Below are 27,938 nucleotides of genomic sequence, written 5' to 3' on the forward strand. Positions count from 1 at the left end.
AAAATATTATCAGTACATTTTACTTAGCCAAAGTAGTGTTTATGTGTGTTTCTTTTCTTTTTTTCCCTTAAAGCAGCGGGACAGAAAGTGCCGAAAAGTCCCACAGGGAAATAGTTACTCGCCGACTTGTTTAAACGAACTCGTCTCCGACGCTCCTCTTGGCTGATTTGCGCAAGTTCCCCGGGCAGCGGAAGCACTTTGTCTTCACTCGGCCACCGTCCGCGGGGCGGTGGGGGGTATTTTGTCCTCCTGCCGCCGCCGTCCGGGCTCTTAGTCGCCGAGTTCCAGGCCGCCGGAGCGTGGGGCTTGCGGGCGCCGGCTGGCGTTGCCGGCACCATGGAGTCCCCTCTTAGCCCGGGCCTCTCTCACCGAGCCGATGAGGACTGGGGTGAGTGGCAGCTGAGAACGTGCCGGCGCCGGCCGGCGGTTCTTGCTCCTTCGCGCACTTGCGGAGACTGGTGTGGGCGAACTCTGCTCCGGGAGCCGGGGCCAGCCTGTCGCTTCCGTCCGCGGTCCTCCCTGGAAGAGTCTAGCCGAGCCGGTCGGTTTCTGCGCTGGCAACAGCGAGCGTAAAATGTTGCGTGACTGGAATTATTACCGTTTTTCAGCGTTTCCGCTGGGAAAGTACTAGGTGATCATTGTGTGGGGGTGAAAAGGGCGTCGGTAAGAAGTAGAGGGCAGGATGGCTGTGACCACCCAAAAGGCTGTAAGCTGTTTTCTCAGTGTGGGATGTGGGCGGTGATTGCCGTGGAGTGTGTCTGTCCGTGTTTGTGTGAGAGAATGGGAGTGTATACAGAGATCTTCGTGTCGCAGCTGCCACTGTTGATCTAGGCTGATGTCCATCTTGGCAGAGAACCAAAGCACCTGACCTTGGGCCCCTGACTACCTAGCCCTAACTCTTAAAAACTGTTGTAATCCTGACTGCCCTCCAGAAACAGCTCTAATTTTTTTTTTTTTTTTTTTTTTTGCTTCGTATATTTTTGTTTGGTTTTGTGGTCAGGAAGAGTGGAATGGAATGCAGTGGGAATCAGAGTGGGGAAACTTCGTCATCTAGGTGTTTAGAGGAACCTTTTATTTTTCTCTTTGTTGCGGGACTAATACTAATGCTGGTCTTGGGCTTCAGTGAGAATTTGGGATTGCATAGGTCGAGTGGGCCCTGTAGTTGAGCCTACGCCATTCACCCACTTTGGAATTGGGGGCGGGGGAGGAACCCAGACTGATGCTCATCTTTCCCCCTTGGACCATCATTCTGAGTAGCAAAGTGCAATCTCAATTCCGTTTACTGAACTGAAGTTCTCATTTGACTTTTCAAGGACAGAACTTCTCTAAAATTATGACAGGAGACATTTATTTCAGCCCTTGGTGGATTTCCTAGCTGTTGCTGGAAAAACTGTAGACTGTCAATTTCAAGTATGTTATCCTGAGCCAAATGTAGTGGTAATAGTAATTACCATTTACCGAGCACTTCATTTGTGTCAGGTGTCCTGCAAGCTTTTACATGCATTATCTTCTTAATCTTCCAACATCACTAGGAGTTATTGTTAATTTACAGATGAGAAAACTGAGGCTGAGGGAGAGTGAATGTTCAATCTTCTAGCTAGTGAGTGGCACAAGGGGGATCAGAACCAGGTTTGTCTACCTCCAGAGCCTCTGCTCTTAGTCATTTATTCTATAATGCTTTTCTTTTCTTTTCTTTTTTTAAAAGATTTTATTTATTTATTTGAGAGAGAGAAGGAGAGAGAGAGAGAGAGCATGAGAGGGGGGAGGAGGGTCAGAGGGAGAAGCAGGCTCCCCACCGAACAGGGAGCCCGATGTGGGACTCGATCCCAGGACTCCAGGATCATGACCTGAGCCGAAGGCCGTCACTTAACCAACTGAGCCACCCAGGTGCCCCTATAATGCTTTCCTTAATTATTTCTGTAGATTGATTCTTCCCAAGATCCACCCCCTCCCAGTTATTAATAAATCTACTTTAGAGTGTCAGGTAGTTACGGTTTTTTCTCAGCTAGTCAACTGTTACATTTTCATGATATTTCGTAAACTGCAACTGTGGGGCACTTCCTCAAAGCATTATTTTGTCTTCTGATACTCAGGCTGCATTTTCCTGATTAATCTGATAAATTGAGGCGTAGTCCTAATGTTCTTTAACAGAGCATTAGGTTCTTTGTAGTTGTTTCACTGACTTAACTCAGGTATCCTGCCCTGCCCCTCCCTGAACGTGCCCATTTCCTATTGTTTTCCAGGCTTCTCTTTTCAAACTGTTAACAATCTTCTCTTAGTTCACTTTAATTCTGACTCGTTAGGTGTTCAGTAAGCAGGATAGATTTTGCAGGCGCTAAAGTGAAACGCTACTTTTTTGCTACTGTTTTTCAGTAGAATATGGCTTCTTTTTCTGGGAGTTGCCATTTTGAGTATCCAAAGACTTCACTGATTTATTTAAATTTTTTTTTTAATATTAGAAGGTGGCCAGTGATATTTAAAAATTCAGATTATGTAATTAGTACTTGTCATTCTAACAACTTTGAGTAATTAAATAAAGTGATTAGCTCAGAACAGCCTATGGTGGGATGTGCTTTTTCCCTTTAACTTGGGTAATGAAATTTAGAGCTGTGGTCTACAAACATTTTCTGTGAAGGTCCAGATAGTAAGTATTTTAGGCTATGTGGTCCTGTGGTCTCTGTTGCAACTACTCAACTCTGCTGTTAGAGTGCAGAAGCAGCCATAGGCCCATAGGCAACGTAAACTGAACATGTAAATGAGTGTGGCTGTGTTCCCATACAGCTTTGTTTATGGACACTGAAATCTGAATTTCACATAATTACTTTATTTTATTTTGTTTTAAGATTTTTTAGTTATTTTTAAGTAATCTCTACACACACAACGTGGGGCTCGAACTCACAACCCTGAGATCCAAGAGTCGCATGCTGTACTGACTGAGCCAGCCAGGCGCCCCCTGGATTTCACATAATTATTTTTAATATTTAATAGGCTTTCTTTTTAGTAAAGCTTTAGATTTACAGAATAATTGAGCAGATAGTACATAGAATTCTATTTACACCCCCCCCCCGCCACTTTCCATATTGGTAACATCTTGCATTAATGTAGTGAATTTGTTACAGTTGATGAGCCAGTATTGATCCAGTATGATTAACTAAAATCCATAGTTTAAGATTCCTTCTGTGTTGTACATTTTGTGGGTTTTGACGAATATCTAATATCATGTATGTACAGTATCCGACAGAATAGTTTCATGTATCTAAAAAATCCCCTGTGCTGCACCTAGTCATCTCTCCCTCTCTCCTCCTGGGCCCTAAGCAACCACTGATCTTTTCACTATCTATCTAGTTTTGCCTTTTTCAGAATGTCATGTAGTTGGAATTGTTCAGTAGGTAGCTTTTTCCACTTAACAACATGAATTTAAGATCTGTCTACGATTTTTCATGGCTTGGTAGCTCTTTTTTTTTTTTTTTAAAGCACTAATATTCCATTGTATGGATGTACTACAGTGTATTGGTCGCTCAGCCTGCCATAACAAAATACCATAGACTGGGTGGTTTAAACAACAGAAATTTACTTTCTGACAGTTCTGAAGGCTGGAAGTCTGAGATCAGGTGCCAGCATGGTCAAGTTCTGGTGAAGGCTCTCTTCCTGACTTGTGGATGGCTGCCTTTTCATTGTGTCTTCACAAGGCAGAGGCAGGAGAGGAAAGAGAGAGGGAGAAGAGTGAAGGGAGAGAGAGGTGGAGAGGAGGAGGGGGTGGGGAAGGCTCTCTCTCTCCCTCTGCCTGTAAGGCCACGGTCCTATCAGATTAGGGCCCCGCTCTTAAATTGTCATTTAATCTTGATTACCTCCTAAAGACCACCCTGTCTCTGGCTACAGTCACACTGGGGGGTATGGCTTCAACATATAAATTTGGGGGGACACAATTCAGTCCATAGCACAGTTTGTTTATCCATTTACATATCAAAGGATATTTTGGTTGCCTTAAAATATTGGCAGTTATATATAAAGCTGCTATGTTCATTTGCAGCTTTTTGTGTGGACATGTTTTCAGATCATTTGGGTAAATAGCAAGAAGCATAATTGCTGCATCATATGGTAAGAGCATATTTAGTTTTGAAAGGAAGTTCCAAACTGTTTTCCAAAATGGCTGTACTGTTTTGCTTTCCCATTAGCAATGAATGAATGTTCTTTCTTGTTGCTCCATATCCTCACCAGCATTTGATGTTGCCAGTGTTTGGATTTTAGCCATTCTAATAAGTGTGTGTGGTAGCTTGTTGTTGTTTTTTAGATTTGTTTATTTGAGAGAGAGCGTGTGTGTGCACGTGCGTGAGTGGGGGCGGGGGGAGAGAGAGAATCTTCAGCAGACTCCCCACTGAGCCCAGAGTCATGGGACTCAATCTCATGACCCGGAGATTATGACCAAAATCAAGAGTCAGTTGCCCAACTGACTGAGCCACCCAGGCACCCCACCTTGTTGGGTTTTTTGTTTGTTTGTTTTAGGATTTTATTTATTTGACAGAAAGAGCGCACAAGTAGGCAGAGCGACAGGCAGAGGGAGAGGGAGAAGCAGGCTCCCCAGTGAGCAGGGAGCCCAATGGGAGGCTTGGTCCCAGGACCTTGGGATCATGACCTGAGCTGAAGGCAGACGCTTAACTGACTGAGCCACCCAGGCGCCCCTCCGGTTTCTTTTATATCCTCAGTCTCTTCTGTAAAAGTTGGCCTTCTGGCACTGACCGCAGCCTGACTCTCGTGGCTGCTGCTTTCTCTGCAGGCTTGGTGAATGGCGGCCATTTTGATTCTCAAATCTTTTTTGCCATTTGGGCCTCTAAAGGTGGGATAGTCAACTTTCTTGTTTTTCACTGCTACGTTCAGCTCATTCTCCTTTCATCCTCCTTAAGAAACATCCAGTTTGAATTTCACATTGTCACAACATGCTGTGCTCTACCCATTCCTGTTATGTCTGTCACTTTTCTCCAACATTCCTTCCTTGGATGATTTCAGATACTCAGAAGTACTTTAAATATCCTGACCTCTCATTTCCTTGGCCTCCTCTCCACCAGTGATCTGGCCTTCCACCCTGTCTCAGCCATTTCCTCCCGTGATCATAAGCTGAAACCTTGTCAGTGCTGGTAACAGTCTCCGTTTCAACAGCCCCCACTCGGCCCACCACCTCCTGTCTTACCAGCTCACTCTCTTTTGCGTTCCATCAGTCCCTGTGGTCCTGCTGGGACCCTGCCATGTTTTCACTGCTCCCCATTTCCTCTGTGTCATCACTTCCCCCTTACCCAGTTCAGTTCCATGGGCACTCATTATAACTTCCCTCGCTCACAGTCTCAGCACCTTGTTTCTATGTTTTGTAGTTCTCTCTTGGATGAACCATAAGCTTGGTTAAATCTAACTGATTTATGATAGTAACCTGAAACAGACCTTGAGGTGTGGCCTGGCAGATCATATTTGCCTGGTCTCTCATTCTCCCACTTCAGTGGTTGTTTTTATGAAATTTCTTCTCTCTTCAAACCTCTGTCACCTCCTCCCCCTTCCTTTGAATCAGAAGAGAACTTCCACAGTCTCCCATGACCTCATCTACTCACCTACCAGCATATTTACCTCCTCTTCTCTTGTTGGGAACAAATGGTTTCTCGCTGGAGCCACACGTGCTGTAGATCCCTCCTCTTGAGTCAAGAGTGTTGCTCGAGACTTCTTCCTTCTGTTCCCTGTATATCATCATTTCCCTCTATACTAGGTCATCTCTACTGGTCAATAAACGTGTAGTTGTTGCTCCTATTCAGAGTAAAGAAAAAACCCTCCAGACCCTCTTTAGATGTTACATCTCCTCTAGCTGCTACTGTGTTTCTCTTTACAGCAGAATTCTTTTTTTTTTTAATTTTTTAAATTTAAAAAAAAATTTTTTTAAAGATTTTATTTATTTGACAGAGAGAGATACAGCAAGAGAGGGAACACAAGCAGGGGGAGTGGGAGAGGGAGAAGCAGGCTTCCCGCCGAGCAGGGAGCCTGATGCGGGGCTCGATCCCAGGACCCTGGGATCATGACCTGAGCCGAAGGCAGACGCTTAACGACTGAGCCACCCAGGCGCCCCTACAGCAGAATTCTTAAGGAAAAAAAATAACAAACCATGTTCACTGACTACAGTTTCTCCTTATTGTCTCACCACAGCCAGGCTCCACCACTCCACCAAAGCTGCTCTGAGGTCACCCCTTATTTCCATTTTGTTAAACCTGGTGGCCATTTCTCATCTTACTAAACTGACAAGAAGTAAATGAATAAATAAATGGTCAGGTCAAGGTCAGGTGGGAAAGCTTGCTGAGCAAGTTAAAAATAATAGCTACCATAGTTTACTACTGCAAAGGGACATCTAAATATTGGTTATGTGAGATTGGTGAAGAGGATGTTGGAATAGGCAATAGATTTTAGAGATACTTTAGAGGTTACCAGCACCACCACTTTCTTATGGATGCTTTGGGGATTTTTGGTAGATATACATTTATTAACCTACTTTCAGTTGTTTTTAAACCACAGAGAGGTTTTTGTTTAAAAACCACAGAAAATTAAAAGATCACTACAGTGATACCCTATATTCCCCCGTCTAGATTTACCAACTGTTAACATTCTGTCACATTCAGTATTACCCATACTTCCCTCCTCTTTCATCACCTGAAAGTAGGCTACAGATAATATGAAACTCCTAAACATTTCATCAGGTACCTCCCGAGAACAAGGAAATAGGTATTTTTAAACAGCGTGAATTCATACTAATACCTACAGGTCAAAGCCAGTACGACAGAGTTCTTTCTCATCTTCTTGCATTATATACTTATATATTTTTTTTCTTTCTGAGATATAGGTTTATTGGGAGAACTTATGTACAGGGAGTCCAGGGGTGCCCGACTGGACAAAGCATTCCCTGCTGGGTTACATTTCTTTTCTGTGAAAATCCTGATTCCCAATAATATCCTGTGTTTTTACAGTCTCACTTTAGCTGCTCTGTTGAAAATAGACTGAAGGGCGGGCAAGGGCAGAAGCAGAGAGAACATTTGGAGGCTAATGTAGTGATCTGAGTGAATTGCAGTAGTGGCAGTGGAGGTAATGGGGATGGTTGGATTATGGATATATACAAATACATCCACATATACAAATGTATACACACATAGATTTTTATTTTATTTTATTTTTTGAGAGAGAGAGAGAGAGAGCGCGCGTGTGAGTGGAGAGGGGCAGAGGGAGGAGAGAGAATCTCCCAGCAGACTCCCCACTGAGTGAAAAGTGGATAAACCTATGTTCAGTAATTAATGTTTCAGTATTTTATTTTATTTGGAAATGATCTAGGTAGTCAACAAATATCCATCATTTAACTTATCTTAGTAAACATTAAAATTTCAAGTTACCAGAAAGATTTTGGAGGCTATTTTTTTTTTTTTAAAGATTTTACTTATTGATTTGAGAGAGAGCAAGAGCATGCTCACGAGTGCAAGGCTGGGGGAGGGAGAGGGACAAGCAGACTCCACGCTATGTGTGGAGCCTGACGTGGGGCTCGATGAGGGGCTCGACCTCACCACCCTGAGATCACAATCTGAGCTGAAATCAAGAGCTGGACGTTTATTTATTTATTTATTTCTAAAGATTTTATTTATTTGAGAGAGAGAGAGAGCACAAGTAGGCAGAGCGGCCGGCAGAGGGAGAGGGAGAAGTAGGCTCCCCAGTGATCAGAGAGCCCGATGCGGGGCTCGATCCCAGGACCCTGGCATCATGACCTGAGCTGAAGGTAGACGCTTAACCACTGAGCCATCCAGGCACCCCCCCACACATATTTTTATTTAGATGTTTAAATTTTGAAATAGTTTCAAAACTAAAGAAAAGTAAGAATAGTTGCATGCCCTTCATACAGTTTCCCTGTTAAATTTTATTGCACTTACCTCATTTCTTTTTCATTAGAGAGAGATGTGTTGACCCATTGTCTTTAAATACTACAGTGTGTATCCCCTCCTTGCAAAGCAAGGATACTCCTGTATTACTACCATGTTACTCCTTCCAGTCAGGAAATAAACATTGACATGTTACCATCCGTCTCGCAGCTGCCATTCAGATTTTGCCATCTGTCTTTTTTTTTTTAATTATTATGTTAATCACCATTACATCATTAGTTTTTGATGTAGTGTTCCATGATTCATTATTTGCGTATAACACCCAGTGCTCCATGCAGAATGTGCCCTCTTTAATACCCATCACCAGGCTAACCCATCCTCCCACCCCCCTCCCCTCTAGAACCCTCAGTTTTTTTTTCAGAGTCCATCGTCTCTCATGCTTCGTCTCCCCCTCCGATTTCCCCCCCTTCATTCTTCCCCTCTTGCTATCTTCTTCTTTTGTTTTTTTTAAGGTTTTATTTATTTATTTGACAGAGACAGCAAGAGAGAGAACACAAGCAGGGTAAGTGGGAGAGAGAGAAGCAGGCTTCCCACCGAACAGGGAGCCCGATTCGGGGCTTGATCCCAGGACCCTGGGATTATGACCTGAGCCGAAGGCAGACGCTTAACGACTGAGCCACCCAGGCACCCTGCCATCTGTCTTAATAATGGCTCCTTTTCTTTTCTCGACCAGAATCCTCCCTGCAAACACACATCACTTTTACTTGTCAGGTCTCCTTAATGTCCTTCAGTCCGGAATGGTTTCTTAGTCTTTTTCTGTCTCTTGTGCCCTTGACAGTCTTAAAGAATACAGGTCTTTTAGTCTCCAAGATGACCCTAAATCTGGGTCTGCCCACGGTTTTCTCATGACCAGAATCAGGCCATGCATCCGTGGCTGGAATGCCAGAGATATCACACTGTGCTCTTCTCAGAGAATCACAACACTATGTTGATCTGTCCCAAGGTGAGGTTCATCTTGATCACATGCTCCAGTTGGTAGCTGCCAGGTTTCACCACTGTAAAGTCACTATTTCCCCTTTTGTCTTTGATTGCTGTTTTGGGGGAGATAATCTGACATCACACCAATATCCTGTTCCTTGTTAAACCTTCACCCACCAGCCCTAGCCTCCACTGATAGTTCCTGCCTATATCAACTACCACTCTAATGCCAAATGGTGATTATCTCTGCTGTCATTCTGTATGCATTTATTAATTGACATTGTACTGTAAGAAAGAGCTTTCTCTGTAATGTGTGTGTATGTGTGTATTTATTTCATTATGGACCCACTGACTCCTATTTGATTCAGTGGGTTAAAATTTGGTACTCCCATTTTATTTCGATGCCCAGATTTTCCCCAGTTTGACCAGTGGGAATCCATTCATATCAGCTCTTTTTTTTTCTTTTGACATATTCCAATCATTCTCAGGGAATTTCCTTATTTTCTGTCACAACAAGATTTTCCATTCTTGTCCTGCGCTTTCCCTGCTTCAGCTCTGGAATCAGCCATTTCTCCAAAGAGCTCTTTAATGGACTTTCATTTAGTGGAGGATGGCAGTTATTATCCAGGATTTGACCACAGAGTATTTTCATTGCTACTGGGATATCACTGTTCTAGGACCTTTCAGCCCACAAAACTAGGGCATGTATGTGTGTGTATAGATATACACATGTATACAAACATCTATAACTCTTCTGTGTGCATATATTTTTTAGAAATGGGCTCATACCAATACTTCCAATGCCAGTCCAACATCTTAGGTTTCTCTTACGCTCTTTCCTTTCCATGTTTTTGCATACTTTCTTGGACAGTGAGAAACCTGGCTCCAGGTATTTTAGATGTATTTCATTATTTGCTCAATTGATTAAGCCATTTGTTCACTGTCATCATTCTCATAAACATTCAGGCTGCCTCTTCCATCTGCCACTTTGTTCTCCCTCCTGCCCCATTTCCTTGGCAGCCTGGGCGTGCTGCCACTGACACTGGACAGCCCCCTCTCTCCCGCGCCATCCCATTTCCTTGGATACCAGGCACATTGCTACAGATGATGACACAGAGCCCCATATCCTCATTGCCCTGCTTCCTCGGAAGCTGACATCTCAGTCATGGGAAATGTAAGGAAGAAAAGGAAAGATGGGAAGGAAAGGTAAAAACCAGATTATGTGGATATATAGTTTGAAGACAGAACTGATGGGATTTGCTGGTAGTTTGAATATGGAGAGTGAAGAGAAGTAAACAGTGACTCCAGCCAGGGTTTTTGGCTTGAGCTACTGGGAGAATTGAATTGTGATTAACTGATATGAGGACAGAGCAGTAGGGGGTGTGCTGGGGGCGATCAGGAGCTCAGTTTGGGATGTGCTACGTCTGAGACCTCCAAGAGGAGGTGTCTTAAGAGATGTACTCAGTATGTACGTGCATCTTGAGGTACGGGCTGCAGATGTGTATTTGGGAATTCTTGGCATATAGATGCTATTAAAGCCATGAACTCAGCTGAGATCACAAAGGGAGTAGAGTAGATAGAAAGTTTATGCTGATCGCAGGGACTATTTCATGCCGGGAGATGAGGAGGAACCAGCAAGATAGGGTCAGCAGTGAGGTGGAAGGAAAATCAGGTGAGTGTGGTAATTTGGAAGCCAAGTGAAGCACATGTTTCAATTAATATGAAAGGATCAACTCCGGGTGCCTGGGTGGCTCAGATGGTTAAGCGTCTGCCTTCGGCTCAGGTCATGATCTCAGGGTCCTGGGATCGAGTCCCACATCGGGCTCCCTGCTCCTTGGGAGCCTGCTTTTCCCTCTGCCTCTTTCTCTCTCTGTCTCTCATGAATAAATAAATAAAATCTAAAAAAGAAAAAAAAAGAAAGGATCAACTCCATCCAGTGCTGCTGATAGGTCAAGTAAGACGAGGACCTTGAATCTACCATTGAATTTAGCAACGTAGAGGTCGTTGGTGACATTAATAACTATTTGTGTGTGTGGGAGAGGAGCTTGGTGAAAACAGGCTCCAGAAAGAATGGGAGAGGAGAAATGAGAGGCAACAGTAGAGAGAACTCTTTCAAGGGTTTCAGCCTCTGTGTGGGGCATGTAGCCATAGTTACTTGCTTACGTGTTTTTGGCTCTGCGTCCGAGTTTTCGGTCATCCTTTTGTGAGAGTTGTGTGAATAACCTTCCATTACTACTACACAAAATTTTTTGCTAGGTATTATTATTATTTTAAAGATTTTATTTATCATCTAGAGACACAGTGAGAGAGGGAACACAAGCAGGGGGGAGTGGGAGAGGGGAAAGCAGGCTTCCCGCAGAGCAGGGAGCCTGACATGGGACTTGATCCCAGGGTCCTGGTATCATGACCTGAGCCGAAGGCAGACGCTTAACAACTGAGCCACCCTGGCGCCCCTTTGCTAGGTATTATTTTGTTGTAGGTTGGTGAAATGATTCTGTCACTGGCTGAGTTATGATAGATTGGTGGTGTAACTCCTGTATGTTACACGAGGAAATGAGCAGAGCAGTTTCAGTGGCATGATACTGGGGAGTACAAAAGCAAACTTAGATTTGGAAAAACTCTTTCAAGTTCTTGAGATTCTGAACATGTTAGAGAAAATGGACACTTCACAAGTTGTATGGTAATCAGCTGCCTTTGGCCTTTTCAGCATCTTGACCTATCTCTATAGGAAGTTTCAACCTCGTTTATTAAAGAGTATTTTCTGTGTCCATAAACTTCTTGGTTTATAATGAAATCCTTTTTTTTTTTTTTTTTTTAAGATTTTGTTTATTTATTTGACAGAGACGTAGTGAGAGAGGGAACACAAGCAGGGGGCGTGGGAGAGGGGGAAGCAGGCTTCCCGCGGAGCAGGGACCCCGATGCGGGGCTCGATCCCAGGACCCTGGGATCATGACCTGAGCCGAAGGCAGACGCTTAACGACTGAGCCACCCAGGCGCCCCTATAATGAAATATTATCTGGAAATTGGAATTAGTTAGATTTGCTGAAATAAATTTAATGGTTTAGGTAAGCGAGGCCTTTATTGTTTTCATAGAAAGTTGGTTGTACCCTTAACTGAGGCTTGGATGGCAAATACGAGGTTCATGGGCTGCCATATTCCTCTTCTATCATTACTGCTGATCAGCCATGGTACATTTTCCTTCCCCTCCTTCTCTCCCTCCCTTCCTTCCTTCCTTTCTCTCTCTCTCTTTCTTCTTTCTTTTCTTTTCTTTTCTTTTTCTTTCTTTCTTTCCTCAGTTTCAGAGGTAGAATTTAGTGATTCATCAGTTGCATATAACACCCAGGGCTCATTACATCAGGTGCCTTCCTTAATGCCCATCATCCAGTGATCCCTTCCCCTCACCCACGTCCCCTCCAGCAACCCTCAGTTTGCTTCCTAGAGTTCAGTGCCTCTTATGATTTGCCTCCCTCTCAATTTTCATCTTATTTTATTTTTCCTTCCCTTCCCCTATGTTCATCTGTTTTGTTTCTTAAATTCCACATAGGAGTGAAATCGTATGGTATTTGTCTTTCTCTGACTGACTTATTTTGCTTAGTGTAATACCGTCTAGTTCCATTTATGTCGTTGCAACTGGCAAGATTTCATTCTTTTTGATGGCTGAGTAATATTCCATTGTATATGTACACCACGTCTTCTTTATCCATTCATTTGTCGATGGACATCTGGGCTCTTTCCTAGTTTGGCTATTGTGGACATTGCTGCTATAAACATTGGGGTGCATGTGTCCCTTCTGATCACTATGTTTGTATCCTTTGGGTAAATACCTAGTAGTGCAATTGCTGGGTCATAGGGTAGCTCTAGAGTGGCTGTACCAGTTTGCATCCCCACCAACAGTGTAAGAGGATTCCCCCCCCTTTTTAAAAGATTTTATTTATTTGAGGGAGAGTGAGTCAGAGAGAGCATGAGAGGAGGGAGGGCCAAGGTGAGAAGCAGCCACCCCACTGAGCGGGGAGCCCGATGCGGGGCTCGATCCCAGGACTCCGGGATCATGATCTGAGCCGAAGGCAGACGCTTAACCGACTGAGCCACCCAGGCACTCCAGGGTTCCCCTTTCTAATCATGGTACATTTTCATGTTGAGCCCAGATGTAGCCTCAGAATTCCTGTTAGTAAAAGTCACTATCATTTAGTCCAATGTGACCTGACATAAAACTTGTTTGTTAATCCCTGGTGTAAGGATTTAGATCACAAGATAAAAATTATGTGGAAAACAATACATGAATTAGAAATAGCTTTGAATTGATTGTCATTCACACTGCTGGAGTTTATCAGTAATAGTAATGGCTAATGAGAACCCCTTATAGAGCTGGCTTAGGGGTACAGTGCTTGTTCTCCTGTTGAAATATTGAATTGACAATTAATCTCTGTTCTTCTTCTTCTTCTTTTTTAAATCTCTACCCTTTTGTGCCAAGATTCTACACTGTTTGCTGAACTTGGCTATTTCACAGACACTGATGACCTGCAATTGGATGCAGCAAAGGAAACTTATGTAAGTATTTACTAGGGGAGAATTACTGAATAATGTGATATTTAATCTTCTAATTATTGCAAGATGGTTTCAGGATAACAGGTTTAGGCTAGTGATTTCAGTTTAAATAATTTTTAGTATTAAGTGTGAAAGTTAGCAGCCATTTTTGACTCAGTAAATTTAGGATTGTAGAAACTGCATTGGTCTTGGTGGGAGAAGACCGGTATTCTAAGTTTACCTTTGACCAAGAGTTGGGTGACTTTGGAAAAGTCACTTAACTGCCTACTTTTTGGGCTTTTATAGATACTTTGCTGCATAAGGGAAATGATGATGTTAAAGGGTGTATGTGAGTCATGGATCCAGTCAAGCAGAACTTACTAACTTCCTTTTTAAAAGTTACATATCCTTAGTATAGAAAGCTCTGAAACTTAGACATGTCCTTACTTTTTGCCTGTGAATGGTTAGAAGTCTGTGTATAAGCTATTATTATAGCACTTTGAGGCCTCAAAAATATCTTTGTCTTTTTTGTTTTAGTACATAGTACATTGGCCTATAGAACTCTTTTATTTTGTCTTACTCTTTAATGGATGAGGTGCTGTTTCACTTGGGGAGTAATTCAAGCGAACAGTGATTTTATATGTACATCAATCAGATTGGATATTTGTTATTTATTTTTTAAGCCCTTATTAACCTGAGTACAAAAATATGTAATGCTTAGTGAGTTTCTCAGACATTTCTCAAAGAATAATTTAGCAGTTGTTTTACTATGCATCAATAGAAGAGAGTAAGAATACGTGATATACTTTTTTAATCAGTACATGAAATTTTGATAGTTTTTGTTTACCTTATGAGATGTTTGAGAATGCGATCTATTGATTAAATTGGCTTTTTTTTTTTTTAAGATTTTATTTATTTATTTGAGAGAGAGAGAGAGAGATAGAGCATGAGCGGGGAGGAGAGGGAGAAGCAGGCTCCCCGCTGAGCAGGGAGCCCAGTGTGGGGCTCGATCCTAGGACCCCGGGATCATGACCAGAGCTGAAGGCACATGCTTAGTTGACTGAGCCACCCAGGTGCCCCAGATTAGCTTTAAATATTGGGAGGTTGCCTAAGCAACTGATATTCATTTATAATCTCTACGACTTAAACTACCAAGTTACCATACTGTAGTTAGTCTGAAAGGTTCAGGGAAATATATGATCCTCATTTTATAATTAACATTCTTACCTTACACAAGGCACTCAGTCTTTCAGTTCCTTAGTTTTTCTAGTATAAAGTTAAGGGATTGGACTAAATGGTGTCTGAGGGCCCTTGCCAGCTTTAAAATTGTGTCATGCTCTTCCACACGTTAGTAGTTTCCCATGAGAAGTCATAGAAGAGCCAGAATATAGAAGCACAGATACGTTTCACTTTACATAAAATAAGCCTGTTAAGTTTCCGTACAGATAAAATTCTTATGCTGTAAAAGGTATTTGACCGTTTTGGCTGAATACTGAGTAAGAAGCATCCTGGAGTAGGTCATGTCCACTGTTGTGCATGTTAAAAAGTATTGCTAGCACTCCAGCAGGCTTCATTGTTTAGTTTACTTAGGCTAAGGAAGTTGAAGGATATTTTTGGTTGCTGAAGGTACAAGGCTGCTTAATTTCTTGATGTGTAGATTCAAGTAAGAGAAAAAAGCAAAGGGGGTTGATTTAAAAAGGGGTTCTTTCATGGTTTCAGTGGTATTTTTTTTTTTTCACGTGAATGTCCACACATTCTCTTTCTCTAACTTGCACCAATATTTACTTAGTTAGGGGCTGTGGGATCAAACTGTTTCCTTCTTTCCTTTTGTTCTCAATAAAAATAAACCACAAAAGAGACATTTTGAAATAATACTTTAGAAATTATTACCAAATGGTTGTTAATAATTAAGAGACCAATCTTTACTTTTGGCCTGGGGCTTATTTTCTCGACTGTTGCTGTTTTATTATCCATCATATGAAGTTAATACTGAATGCTTTTGTGGTACTATGTATATATTGTATACCTCTGTTCTTGTCTCCATAACCCTGGACACTTAAGATAATAGGACTGTCTTGATCTCAAACTCATGTGTGGCTGTACTTTATTTATGTATATAGTATAAGACGACTATTCAGATGACCCAGAATATGCTTATATTTAAGTGAAAAAAAATGTCATTTAAATGAAGAAACTAAGAGTTCCTCTAAGAAGTGTGTTGACTTCTGTTTGAGAAACTTAGTTTTATCTTCTAGGATTAAAAAAAAATTAGAAATTTTATTTTAGAAATTTGAAAATTTGTACAGTACAGTATAGTAGAAAAAGAAGAAAATTACCCATCCTTCTATGGATCTCCTCTTTCTTAGATAACCATTTATAATAGTTTCAATTCTTGCATGTCTTTTGGCTAAAATCTATATTCTTTCCATTGCTATATAGAGATGATGTTGTAAGTGGGCATTTGCTTTGACTTGTTTTCATTAATGGCAGTGGGAAAGTTTACTTTGCTGGATCTCCCTTATGACAAAAGACATGTTTTGTGACTCTTGTAAAGGTCGATTCCCATGGAAAAGAATGACACCAACTGAATCTTTTAGATGTTGAATCCATTACCTCCCTAATTGTTCCTGCTGTGTTTCAGATAACTGAGTTGGTTTATCTTTAGGCCATGCAAGATGTATTCTCAAGATGAACTGATTGACTTAGAAAATTATTTTAACTAAGTTGGGTAATAGCAATTATTTATGGCAAGTTATGTCTGATAGTTTGATTTCTAGATCTGTATATTTTATTCTTCTAATATCCTTTTGCTGATTTGAAACCTACAGGAAAACAATTTTGATAATCTTGATTTTGACTTGGATTTGATGCCTTGGGAAACAGGCATTTGGGACATCAACAACCAGCTCTGTACAGGTAATGATGTATTTCATTGGTAAAAATTTTAAACAGATGCATTTTATTTTGCAGTTTGGTAATCATCAAAATTAGGTGGGGTTATTGGGCTACTTTGATGGGTTAAAAAATCCCAGGGGTAGATACTCTACTTTTGATATGGCAGTGCACACGTAAGTTTCTTGCCCAAGTGGATGTAAAGAATTTCATAGTTATGTTTTAGTCACATAATGATAAAGAATTCATAACAGAAATCCTGATTTTGAATTCCATATATCTTTATAAGAGGTTAACCTGAGAACCAGACAGAACTTAGGGAATCAAAGAAAGCGTGGGGTTATCAGAACTTAGGAAGTTGGTGTAGGGGTCCCTTGCATTTGATATACATATTTCTGTGGAGGGGGCACCACCTGGCTGATGCTAGTATCTTTAAGGGGCTCTGATGAAGTAGGTTTTGGATGTGCTGAGAGAAGTTGGGCCCTGGAGCCAACTGTCACTTGTGGGATGAAGCTGATGGGAGGAAGAAACCCCTTTGTCCCCTCTCTTCACTTCAGCATCCTTCCAGTATCCCCCATTGATAGGACCTAAAAGGGAGCCAGCTGGGACATGTCTTAATAATGTGCATCACAGGCTATATATAGGAGGTAGATTTAAGAGATGAGGGGCAGTGGGTAAGTCACCAGCACTTTCTCCCACCCAAATTGCAGTCCTCCCCACCCTTGCATGTCCCAGTCCCCCATTTTATGTATTTATTTGTCTTGCTTAATGCCTGTCTTCCCTCATAGAATATGGGCTACCCAAGGCCAGTGTTCTGGTTACTATTGTCATGTAACAAACTCAGTGGCTTAAAAAACAACCATTTTATTATGCTCCCAGAATTGTGAGTCAGGAATTTGGACAGGGTACACCAAAGAATGGTTTATCCCTATTTTGTGATGCCCAGACCTCAACTGGGAAGATGGGAAGCTGGAGGAGCTTGAAAGTTGGGGGCTAGCATTACCTTAAGATTTCTTCACTCACCTATCTCTTGCCTGGCCCGAGTGGCTTGATGGCTAGGACTGTCGGCTAGAGCACCTACACATGGCCTTTCTATGTGGCTTGGCTTCCTTTCAGCTTGGTGGTCTCATGGTAGTCAGACTTCAGAGGCTCAGGTGTGAGTGTTCCAGCACACAGAGTGGAGACTGCATTACCTAATGTAACCCAGCCTTGGAATTCATGTAGCATTACTTCCATACTCTGTTGATTGAAGGAGTCTTAAGCCCACCCTGATTCAAACGGAGGGGAATAGATGCTACTTCTTGATGGGGAAGGGTAAGATCACGTTATAGATTATGAGGGATGGTGGATATTTTGCAGCTAATTTTGGAAAACATTGGGCTGTAGTTGCTCAATAAATTTTTATAAATGAAGTTTAGCAAAAGGTAGGAACATTTTTGTGAGTTTTAATGGTATTGTAAAAAATGTTTTCCAAAATAATCATTTCTGATTTCTTATGTTTTTAAAAGTTATTTTTGGAGGAATCTATAATTTTTTTGCATATGGTATAATATTAAAAAATTACAAAAAGTCTATAGGGTAGAAAAATGTCTCCTTCAGCTGTTGTTCCTTAGCCAGCACATTCTCCCCAGAGACAGCCACAGTCACCAATTTGTTATGTTTATCCTTTCAGAGAATTAGCGCAGATGGGAGAAGATATATACATATACACATGTATAATGTATTGCACAAACGGTAGCATACTAGATACACTGTTTTCTGCATCTTGAATTTTCATTTGATGATGCATTTTGGTGACCTTAGCTTCAATATGATTGAATTTTAAGAGTAGATTTTACCCTCTTTCTTATTCATTTTATTTTGAGATGATAGTGTCCAATGGGAAAATTTTTATTCCATGTTTTTCAGTTAAAGATGTTAAGGCAGAACCTCAGCCACTTTCTCCAGCCTCCTCAAGTTGTTCAGTCTCCTCTCCTCAGTCAGTGGACTCTTACTCTTCAACTCAGCATGTTCCTGTAAGTAGCCAGTCTTCTACTGTGATTTTGGTCATAATGCTATCTGGGAAATATGCATATGGAGGATGCACTTATCATTTATGAAATGCTAATGTGAACCTTATGATCTCATTTAATCCCGAGGAACCTGAGTTTCCAGGAAGGGCCTTGGGAGAGCTAGCAAGTTCTTCGTCTCTGGTTTTGCCCTCCTTCCCCGGTGTTCTTGCCTTTATGATTTCATTGTTTCAGTGGTTTCTTCGCACTTTACCAGTAACCAGTATTTTTTGTTTATTGGCTTACTGTCTTTTCTCCCTGCTGTCCTCTCTCCTGCCTGTCAGAATATACATTCTTTGAGGACAGGGAGGACTCTAAGATGGTTTGATTTGTAACTCCTTGGCCATAGAACCTAGAATGGATTCCTTAAATCAGGAGGGCTAAGTACTACCTTTGAATGGGCTAAGGTTTTTATAAAAATCTGGTAACTTCTTAAAAATGCTTCTGTTCTCCATCCAGACAAAAGCTCTGAGCATGGGAAAAGGAAATACTAAAGTATTTAGGTACTTTTTTGAATGGGGGAAGGGAAAATTTAAGGAGAAAAATTCAAATTAATATTTCAGTACATTATATCTGCTGTAAATTGAGGTATCTTCATTCTGGCCGACTCAGCATCTAGTCAACTATGAAATCCGGACAGTTCAATCTAGTTAATGTCTCTGTGATTCATCTTCTTTGCCTCTGCCAGGCCATCATCATCATCTCTGTGGGATTAAGTCAATAGGATTTTAACTGGCCTCTCTGCCTCCTGACTCCCCCAACTTTTCTTAGCAGAGGAATCTTCAAAGAGAAATCTTTCAGAATGATAAATTTGATCATGTCAGTCTTTTGCTTAAACCTTATAATGACTTCCCAGGATGAAATTCAAGATGAAATGCAAACTTCCGGAGTACTAGGCCCTTCACGACCCGGCTCCTGCTTACCTTCCTGGCGCATTCTCCCTTGCTACTTTCACTTTCCCCTTCGAACCCTGTGGGATCCCACCTCAGAGCTCCCACACTCTGTACTCCTCAGCAACTGTGCCAGACGCTGTTCAAAGCCTGGCAGTGAATGAGAGCAGCGAGATCTCTGCTTTCACACTTGTAGATTTTTGTACATGCTCTTCTGCCTAGAATAGCCCTGTTTTTTTTCTTCTCTTGTAAAACTCCTAATCATCCTCTTTTAGTCCCAGTTCAAAAACAACTTCCTCTGTGAAGCTTTTCTCTGATTGCTGCCATTGGAGGTTCTTTGTGGTCCCACAATTTCTCCAAATGATTTAATTTAAAAAATTTGTTAAATCTTTAAAAAATTTTTTTTAAAAATTTATTTGTGTGTGTGTGTGTGTGTGTGTGTGTGAGAGAGAGAGAGAGAGAGCACGAGCTGGGGAGGGGCAGAGGGAGATGCAGACTCCCTGCTGAGCAGGGAGCCCGATGCGGGGCTCGATCCCAGGACCCGGGGATCATGACCTGAGCCGAAGGTGGACACTTAACCGACTGAGCGACCCAAAAGTATATAACAAGGTATATTTACAGAAGCCTGATTTCTATCCTTTCCTTCCCATCCATCCTCACACAAAAGGTAGCATACTCTATACCTTGTTCTGCACTTTGCTTATTTAACTTAGTGGTATATCTTGGAGGTAAGTCCAGTTTCAGGATATAGGATCTTTCTCATTCCTTTTTATGGCTGCATGCTGTTCCATGATATATCCATTGTGTGGATATATCATGCTTTCTTCAGTGATTTCCTTATTGACGAACCTTTGTATTCTCAGTCCTTTCCAGTCTCAAATAAGGCTGTAGTGAATAACATGTTACACAAGTCACATTATATTTTTGCCAGGATGTCTTTGGGATATAATCCTAGAAGTGAGATTGTGGAGATCAGGGTGAATACATTTGTAATGTTGTGGATTATAGCCAGGTTCCCCTCCGTAGGGTTGTGCTGTCGTGCGGTCTGACCAGCAGCGCGTGAGGGGCCGGTATTCCCACTGTTGCTCCACGCGTGCTTTGTTCTCTATTTGTTTTATTCTAAGTGTGGTTGAACATCTTTTCAAATATCTCATGTGTATAAGGCCTATTTGTATTTCTTTTTAAATGAACTATCCATTCAAATTTTGGTTCACTTTTCTATTGGATTGTGTTGGTCTTTTTCTCCTCAAATGTTTAGGTTGTTTTATTACATATTAGGATTATTAGCCCTCAGTTTGTAAAGTAAGTTAACAAGTGTTTTTTCCCCAATTTGTCATTTGTCTTGATGCTTTATGTCTGGTGTTTATTTTCTCCAGGCATACTTTTTTCCATAGCCAAATTACCAATCTTCTATTGCCTTTTTTTTTTGGTCATTCAGAAGAGGGTTTTTACCCCTCAGAGGTTATAGTATTTTTATTCTTGTTTGTATCAACTTTTTGTTTGGAATAATCTCAGACTTAAAGAAATGTTACAAGGACATTTCAAATAACTTTTTTTCCCTGAACCATTGGAGAGTAAATTGCCAACCTGATGTTTATCACCCCCAAATACCTCACTGTCTTAGTTTCTACAAGCAAGGATTGCCCTCTGTAGCCACAATGCAATCACTAAAATCAGGAAATAAACATTGATACATTACCTTCATCTAGTCTTCAACTCCCACATAGCTTGTGCCAGTTGTCTGAGAGATACCCCTTAGATGAGCAACAGAATCTGGTGTAGAATCCAGCATCATATTTGGTTGGCTTTTCTCTTTCATTTCCTCCAGGTGAAATGATTTATTCTTCCTCAGCTTTCATGACCTTGTCACTGGTGGAGATTAAAGACTAGTTATTATGTAGAATGTTCCCAAACCCAGTTGGGTTTGTCTGATGTGTCCTAGGGATTAGATTCAGGTTTTGTATCCATGGCAGGAATATCACCGAGGTGATGCTGTGTCTGTTTCATTTACTTTTGATGAGATGGCACACAATTTCAATTTGTCATTACTGATGAAGTTCACTTTGTTCACTTAGTTAAGGTAATGTCTGCCAGGCTTTTCCACTGTGAAGTTGTTCTTTCTGTCTTTGCTATAAATATTTTGTGAGGCAGTACTTTAAAATGATGTAAAAAAAAAGTCCAGTTTCTCAGCAAAGCTTAAGTTTATCTGTTTATTTCTTTATATCAGTATGGGCTTACGGTTTCTTATTTTATTCAACAGGTTGTAATCCATTATTGTAATTATTCTGATTCTTATGTTGCCCTGGATTTGGACAGTGCAACTTCCTTCACACAGACTTCTGTGTTCTTTTAATATGTCTTCATTGGGCTTTTTGATAAATCAGGCTGACCCAATTTTGATGCCCTTATCACCCTGTTCTGACTCCCAATGCTGGAGTGTTCTGCCCATCCCCATGTGAACACTCTCCCTACCTAACTCAGTTTGGACTCTTGACACTCTACCAGCCTACCTCTCTGCATCGATGCTGTCTTGCTCTGTCCCTTCTAGTGGCTTTAGGGTCAAATTATTCAGCAAGGAATATTTTTGTTTGCTTGTTTGTTTATTCATTTGTTTCTTAGATACTACAAATGAGTGAACTCCTATGGTCTTTGTCTTTCTCAGTCCGACTGATTTCACTTAGCCTGATGCCCTCTATGTCCATTCATGAGCAAGAAATATTTTCTCAGTGACTGTTAATACATATTTTTATAAGGTTTTATTTTTATTTATTTTTAAAGATGTATTTATTAGCACACTGAAGGGGATGGAGGGTGGGGCAAAGGGAGAAGGGGAGGGAGAGAATCTCAAGCAGACTCCCTGTTGAGCTTGGAGCCCAATGCTCCTGACCTGAGTCAAAATCAAGAGTTGGACGCTCAACTAACTGAGCCACCCAGGTGCCCCTATAAGGTTTTATTTTTAATTTAGATCTCTGATCCATTTGAAATTATCCTGGTGTATGATGTGAGACCAAATCTAAATTTCTCTTTTCCCAGATGACTATCAAAAGAATGGTTCCAGTACAAAAAGTTCATCTTGTTCTCACTGACTTAAATAGTTTATGTAAATGATGTTATTATGTTAGATTTCTTTGTATTTCTTTTAAAAATCAACACAATGTTTTTTTTTGTTTTGTTTTGTTTTAAGATTTTATTTATTTATTTGAGAGACAGAGAATGAGAGACAGAGAGCATGAGAGGGAGGAGGATCAGAGGGAGAAGCAGACTCCCTGCCGAGCAGGGAGCCCGATGCGGGACTCGATCCCGGGACTCCAGGATCATGACCTGAGCCGAAGGCAGTCGCTTAACCAACTGAGCCACCCAGGCGCCCCTCAACACAATGTTTTTAAGATCAATTCATATTGTTTGGTATTGCATCTAACTGCACAACACTTCACGGATATGTTCACTCTATTTTACCTCCATCACAGTGAGCATTGTCAAAATGACCTTTTATGGGTCCATGTGAGGATTCCTTCGGGATGTACGCCCAGGAGTGGAATTGCTGAGAGGTAGAGTGCAGATATTTCATTTGACAAGTGCTGCCATCTTGCTCTCTGGACACCTGTGGTAGTCTGCAGTCCCAGCAAAAGTGCTGGAGGATCCTTGTAGCTTTTCTTCACTGCTAATGCTCAGCATTGCCTGGCTTTCTGATTTTTGCCAGATGGTGTAAATTTTTTATTGTTTGTTTTGTTTTAATTCATATTTCTTTGATTACATGGCCTTTACATGTAATCAAACATTACATGTAATCAACATTTCTTTACATGGCCTTTTGGATTTGGATATTTTTTCTTTTATAAATTGTTTATTCCTGTCTTTTGCCAGTTTTTCTATTGAGTTGTCTTTTTCTTACTCACTTGCAAGAATTTCTTCTATATTTGAGATAGTAACTTCGTTGGGTTTAGACATTACATATATCTTTTTACTTTCTATTACCTATTAGCTTTGCAGTCTTTATTGAGTAGAAATTTCTAATTTTGAATACTCAGATTAATCTTTTTTTCCATTTGCCTTTTTGGTTTATTTTTTGAAGTTTTTTAAAAGAAGTCTTTCTCTGCTTGTAGGCCGCAAAGATATTCTCCAATATTTTTTTCTATTAACTACATGATTTACCTTTCACATTTAGATTTCTTAATACCTTTATTTATTATTTTTTAAAAATTTTATTTATTTATTTGAGACTCAGAGTGAGAGAGTGGGGTGAGGGGCAGAGGGAGAAGCAGACTCCCTGCTGAGTAGGGAGCCCGATGTGGGCCTCAATCCCAGGATGCTGGGATCATGACCTGAGCTGAAGGCAGAGGCTTGACTGACTGAGCCACCCAGGGGCCCCAAAATTTCTTAATACCTTTTTAAAAAAAATTCAATTTTTTATTTTTTTTTTGAAGATTTTATTTATTTATTTGACACAGAGAGCGAGAGCAGGCAGAACGCCAGGCAGAGGGAGGGGGAGAAGGAGAAACAGGCTCCCCTCTGAGCAGAGAGCCCAACATGGGGCTTGATCCTAGGAACCTGGGATCATGACGTGAGCTGAAGGCAGACGCCTAACTGACTGAGCCACCCAGGCATCCCTTCTTAATACCTTTAGAGTCTACCTTACTATGTGATGTTAGTTAGGGATCTAGTTTTAATTTTCTCTAAGTGAGCCAGTTTCCCAAGTTGTATCACCTTTATAATCATTCTGTGAAAGAATATCTTATGTCTCTTTGTGTAGTCAAGTTACCTTTTATGTAACTAAATTAAGTTTTGAAATTTCTTTATATAGGCTCTGTACATTCCTTAGAAAATTAACTCCTAGGTATTTTATAACTGTTACAGCTCTTGTGGGTGAGATCTTTTTTATTATTTTTTTAAATGATTATTCATACAATATTTTCATAGTGAAATGTTTTTTTATTGGTTTTTATATGTGTTCTAAGTAGACAGCATGTCACCTTACAAAGGTACTTCTTCTGTCTCTTCTATTTTAATATTTATTCCTTTTATTTCATTTTCTAGTATAATTATGTTTGCTAGAATTATAGAAAAAGCAGTTATGTTTCTTATCCTGACTTAAATGGTACTGCATTTAGTATTTCACCATTAAGTATGACATTGGCTATGCAATTATACATAGCTTTTTTTTTTTTTTTAATGTTAAGAAAGTATCCCTCTAATCCTTGTTTTCTAGGACTTTTGTAAGGGGTACTTGCTGAATGTTATGAAATACCTTTTAAGCATCTTAGGCCATGAAGAGAATCATATCTTCCTGTGTTATTATCTTGTACTCTCTGGTTTATTCCAAATATCATCTGAAATACTCTCTAAGGTTCACAGAGCCCAGCTTATGGCTACGTGCTGAGTAGGTGTTGAGGATGAATGAATGAAGCAGTTGTCATTCTTACCAGCATGACTGGGAGTGACCATATTCTCTCCAGGTCATTTTGATTCTTTTTTCTTATCTGATCCAAAAAAAAATTGCCTTTGTGGGGCACCTGGGTGGCTCAGTCGGTTAAGTGTCTGCCTTCAGCTCAGATCATGATCTCAGGGTCCTGGTATTGAGCTCCGCATCCGCATCCAGCTTTCTACTCAGTGGGGAGTCTGCTTCTCCCTCTCTCTCTCTGCCCCTCCCCTAGCTCATGCTCTCTCAAATAAATAAAATCTTTAATTTTCCTCTCAGAATAGAAGTGCTACTTTTATCCTATGTTAAGTTTCCTTATGGCAACGAAATGAGACAGATCCACTGAATGTTAAAAGACTGGGAAAATGTTATCTTTATACATCTCTGTATTAACAAGTCACCCATTAAATAAAAGAAAATAGCCCTGTTCCTTTCAGTGTTTGTCTTTCTTTCAAAACATTTGGGACAAAGGCAGCATTAATAAATGAAAAAGAAAAATAGTAAGAATTATTTGTTTTGAGTTTCTTTTTCTTTTTTTTTTTTTTTAAAGATTTTATTTATTTATATGACAGAGAGAGACAGCGAGAACAGGAACACAAGCAGGGGGAGTGGGAGAGGGAGAAGCAGGCTTCCCGCTGAGCAGGGAGCCCGATGTGGGACTCGATCCCAGGACCCTGGGATCATGACCTGAGCTGAAGGCAGACGCTTAACGACTGAGCCACCCAGGCGCCCATGTTTTGAGTTTCTTATAAGACTACTGAATAAGAGATTGGGGGAAAGGATATTGGCATTTTAACCATAGTCTTATACCAAATGTTTGTATGGCTAGGAACCAAGTAAATATCAAGTGTGTGGGAGGAAATGTAGGAACAGATCAGTGATTCCCATCTTTAATACAAGAGGATGACATAGATGTCCTCTGCAATTTGAATTATTTTTCCTCTTGTATTGATGGATAATGTTACTTTATCCATAGTCTCTTAGTACTTAGTACATAAAGTTTCTAATATATCATACCTTTGCCTTGAAGTTGTCCTAGAATGTTCGTTTATGTATGGATCTTGCCTCTCTAAGCCATTTTCTGTTCAAGAATTATATTCTTCTCCATGAATTTGTTTGTATTTTATTTTGCTACAGGAGGAGTTGGATTTGTCGTCTGCTTCCCAGATGTCTCCCCTTTCCTTATATGGTGAAAGCTCTCATAGTCCCTCCTCAGTAGAGGCACTGAAAGAAGATAAGCCCATCATTGGTCCTAGGAGCAAAACTGGTATGACTCCCAGCTCCTAACTTCTGTTCTAAGTTGGACTGAACTTAGGTTCCATTTTTAAAAAGAAAATACTGGATTAAGTGCATGTTTATTAAGCTGGCTTTTTGTTCTTAAAATAGTGGACCTGTCTTCCTTGGTTGTCTTGTCTTTACAGGTGAAAAATGTTTTAAAGTAGATGGAGGCCTCATCATCTTCAGGAGAGAATTCAAAGATTCAGTTAAAAATATTGAATGTGAGGGACATTTGGGTGTGACATTTATTACCTCTTAATCTTCAGGCCTTATTCAGTGATTTTTAGCTGTTCTCCTTTACCAGTTCATATATCTCCTTCCCAAAGCTGCAGTATAGTCATTCCAGTGAAAACCATCATTTTGACCATCAGTGTGGTCAGAAAGGAAGATCTCATTTGACTTCTAAAATAAGTCATGGGGACGTGATGTACAGCATGGTGACTATAGTTAGTAATACTGTGTTGTATATTTGACAGTTGCTAAGAGATTAGATCTTATAAGTTTCATCACAAGGAAAAAGAGCTCTTTAACTGTGTGTGGTAGCAGATGTTAACTAGACTTCTTGTGGTAATCCTTTTGTGATACAAATACCAAATCATGTTGTACCCCTGAAATCAATATAATATGTCAATTATACCTCAAAAAAGGGGGGTAGACCTCAGATTAAGGACTTTTTTTTTTTAGTCCATTAAGGTATAGATAGCTATGCTTAAACTCCAGGTAAGGATAGTTACTCAGAGGTAAAGATAATGTGTAGAAAAAGTGTATAATAGAATCCGTTTTCTAGGAATTGCTTTCACATTGATTTGTGGTTTGTTTGGATTTTCTCCAGAAAATGGACTGACTCCAAAGAAAAAAATTCAGATGAATTCAAAACCTTCAGTTCAGCCCAAGCCATTATTGCTTCCAGCAGCACCCAAGACTCAGACAAATTCTGGCGTTCCAGCGAAAACCATCATTATTCAGACACTACCCACCCTTATGCCGTTGGCAAAGCAGCAGCCGATTATCAGCATACATCCTGCACCCGCTAAAGGTACCTGAGTGGCATTCGAGGCTGCGTATGTTTAATTGATGGGCACTAAGGCTTGCCTCATGTCATTTGTTTTAGCTCAGGTTATAATTTCTGAGCACATGCTGTGTGCCAGGAATTGTCCTTGGTTTTGAGGATGTCGCAGAGATGACTAACATGCGGTTCCCGTCCTAACAAGGTAGATGGCTCTCGAGATTAATTATATCTGATACTTCTTTTTTCTTACAGTTTTAATTATGAAAACACCTGTCTGTCAGGCTTGTGGTTTTATATAACCACTTGTAATGAAGAAAATCCAGGAACTTTCTTGGTACCATTCTATCCTGAGATTTTTTTTTTTTTTTAAAGATTTTATTTATTTTTATTTGAGAGAGAGAATGAGAGAGAGGGAGTACATGAGAGAGGGGAGGGTCAGAGGGAGAAGCAGACTCCCTGCCGAGCAGGGAGCCCGATGCGGGACTCGATCCCGGGACTCCAGGATCATGACCTGAGCTGAAGGCAGTCGCTTAACCAGCTGAGCCACCCAGGCGCCCTATCCTGAGGTTTTTGTGTCCATGAACTCTTGGGGTTTTTTTTTTTGTTGTTCGTTTGTTTTTTTCATGAACTCTTCTTTTTAAGGAGAGGTCAGTATGTAAATAACATCACAGGTCTAATAGGTGAGTTTCGGCAATAGGATCAGGCTCTTTCTCTCTGCAGAAGCAGCATGCTTTAGTAAACATGATCTTGAGTGAGGGCATTAGGAAGAGATCTCAACTCTTGTCTTCACATAGTTAAGAATGTGTGTGTTTCTATATTTTATCCACCAGATGGCCTCACATACTTGATTCTGCACGAACTGTAGTATTGAAAGAACATGTTTGAGGGTTTGGGAGTGTGCAGACACAGGAATCATTTGCATATGAAGATGTCTTAGGCAGATTATCTGTCATTCTCATACTGATACGTGTACACAGGAGTAATGGAAAACCTGTTCAACGTTCTTTCCCTGGATTTGAG

The 27,938-nt window shown here is 40.7% G+C and overlaps 1 protein-coding gene across 5 annotated transcripts in view; it reads left to right on the forward strand.

Annotated features, from left to right (window-relative positions):
- The first annotated feature begins 217 nt into the window (after positions 1-217).
- ATF6 (activating transcription factor 6) overlaps positions 218-27,938 on the forward strand; it is a 212,680-nt gene continuing 184,959 nt past the window's right edge. For 3 of the 5 annotated variants that reach the window (XM_064593816.1, XM_064593814.1, XM_064593815.1), the window contains exons 1-6: positions 218-388; positions 13,333-13,409; positions 16,214-16,301; positions 18,186-18,292; positions 25,769-25,898; positions 26,742-26,945. In XM_064593816.1, the coding sequence (XP_064449886.1) occupies positions 337-388; positions 13,333-13,409; positions 16,214-16,301; positions 18,186-18,292; positions 25,769-25,898; positions 26,742-26,945 (658 nt within the window). In that variant the 5' untranslated portion in view covers positions 218-336. The remainder of the gene's footprint in view (positions 389-13,332; positions 13,410-16,213; positions 16,302-18,185; positions 18,293-25,768; positions 25,899-26,741; positions 26,946-27,938) is intronic. The other 2 variants (XM_045876783.3, XM_064593812.1) reach the window with 2 other exon arrangements.

The sequence above is a fragment of the Mirounga angustirostris genome, unplaced genomic scaffold (assembly GCF_029215605.1).
Source record: "Mirounga angustirostris isolate CCGP_5_RB_7025 unplaced genomic scaffold, mMirAng1.0.hap1 SCAF_6, whole genome shotgun sequence".
NCBI lineage: Eukaryota > Metazoa > Chordata > Mammalia > Carnivora > Phocidae > Mirounga > Mirounga angustirostris.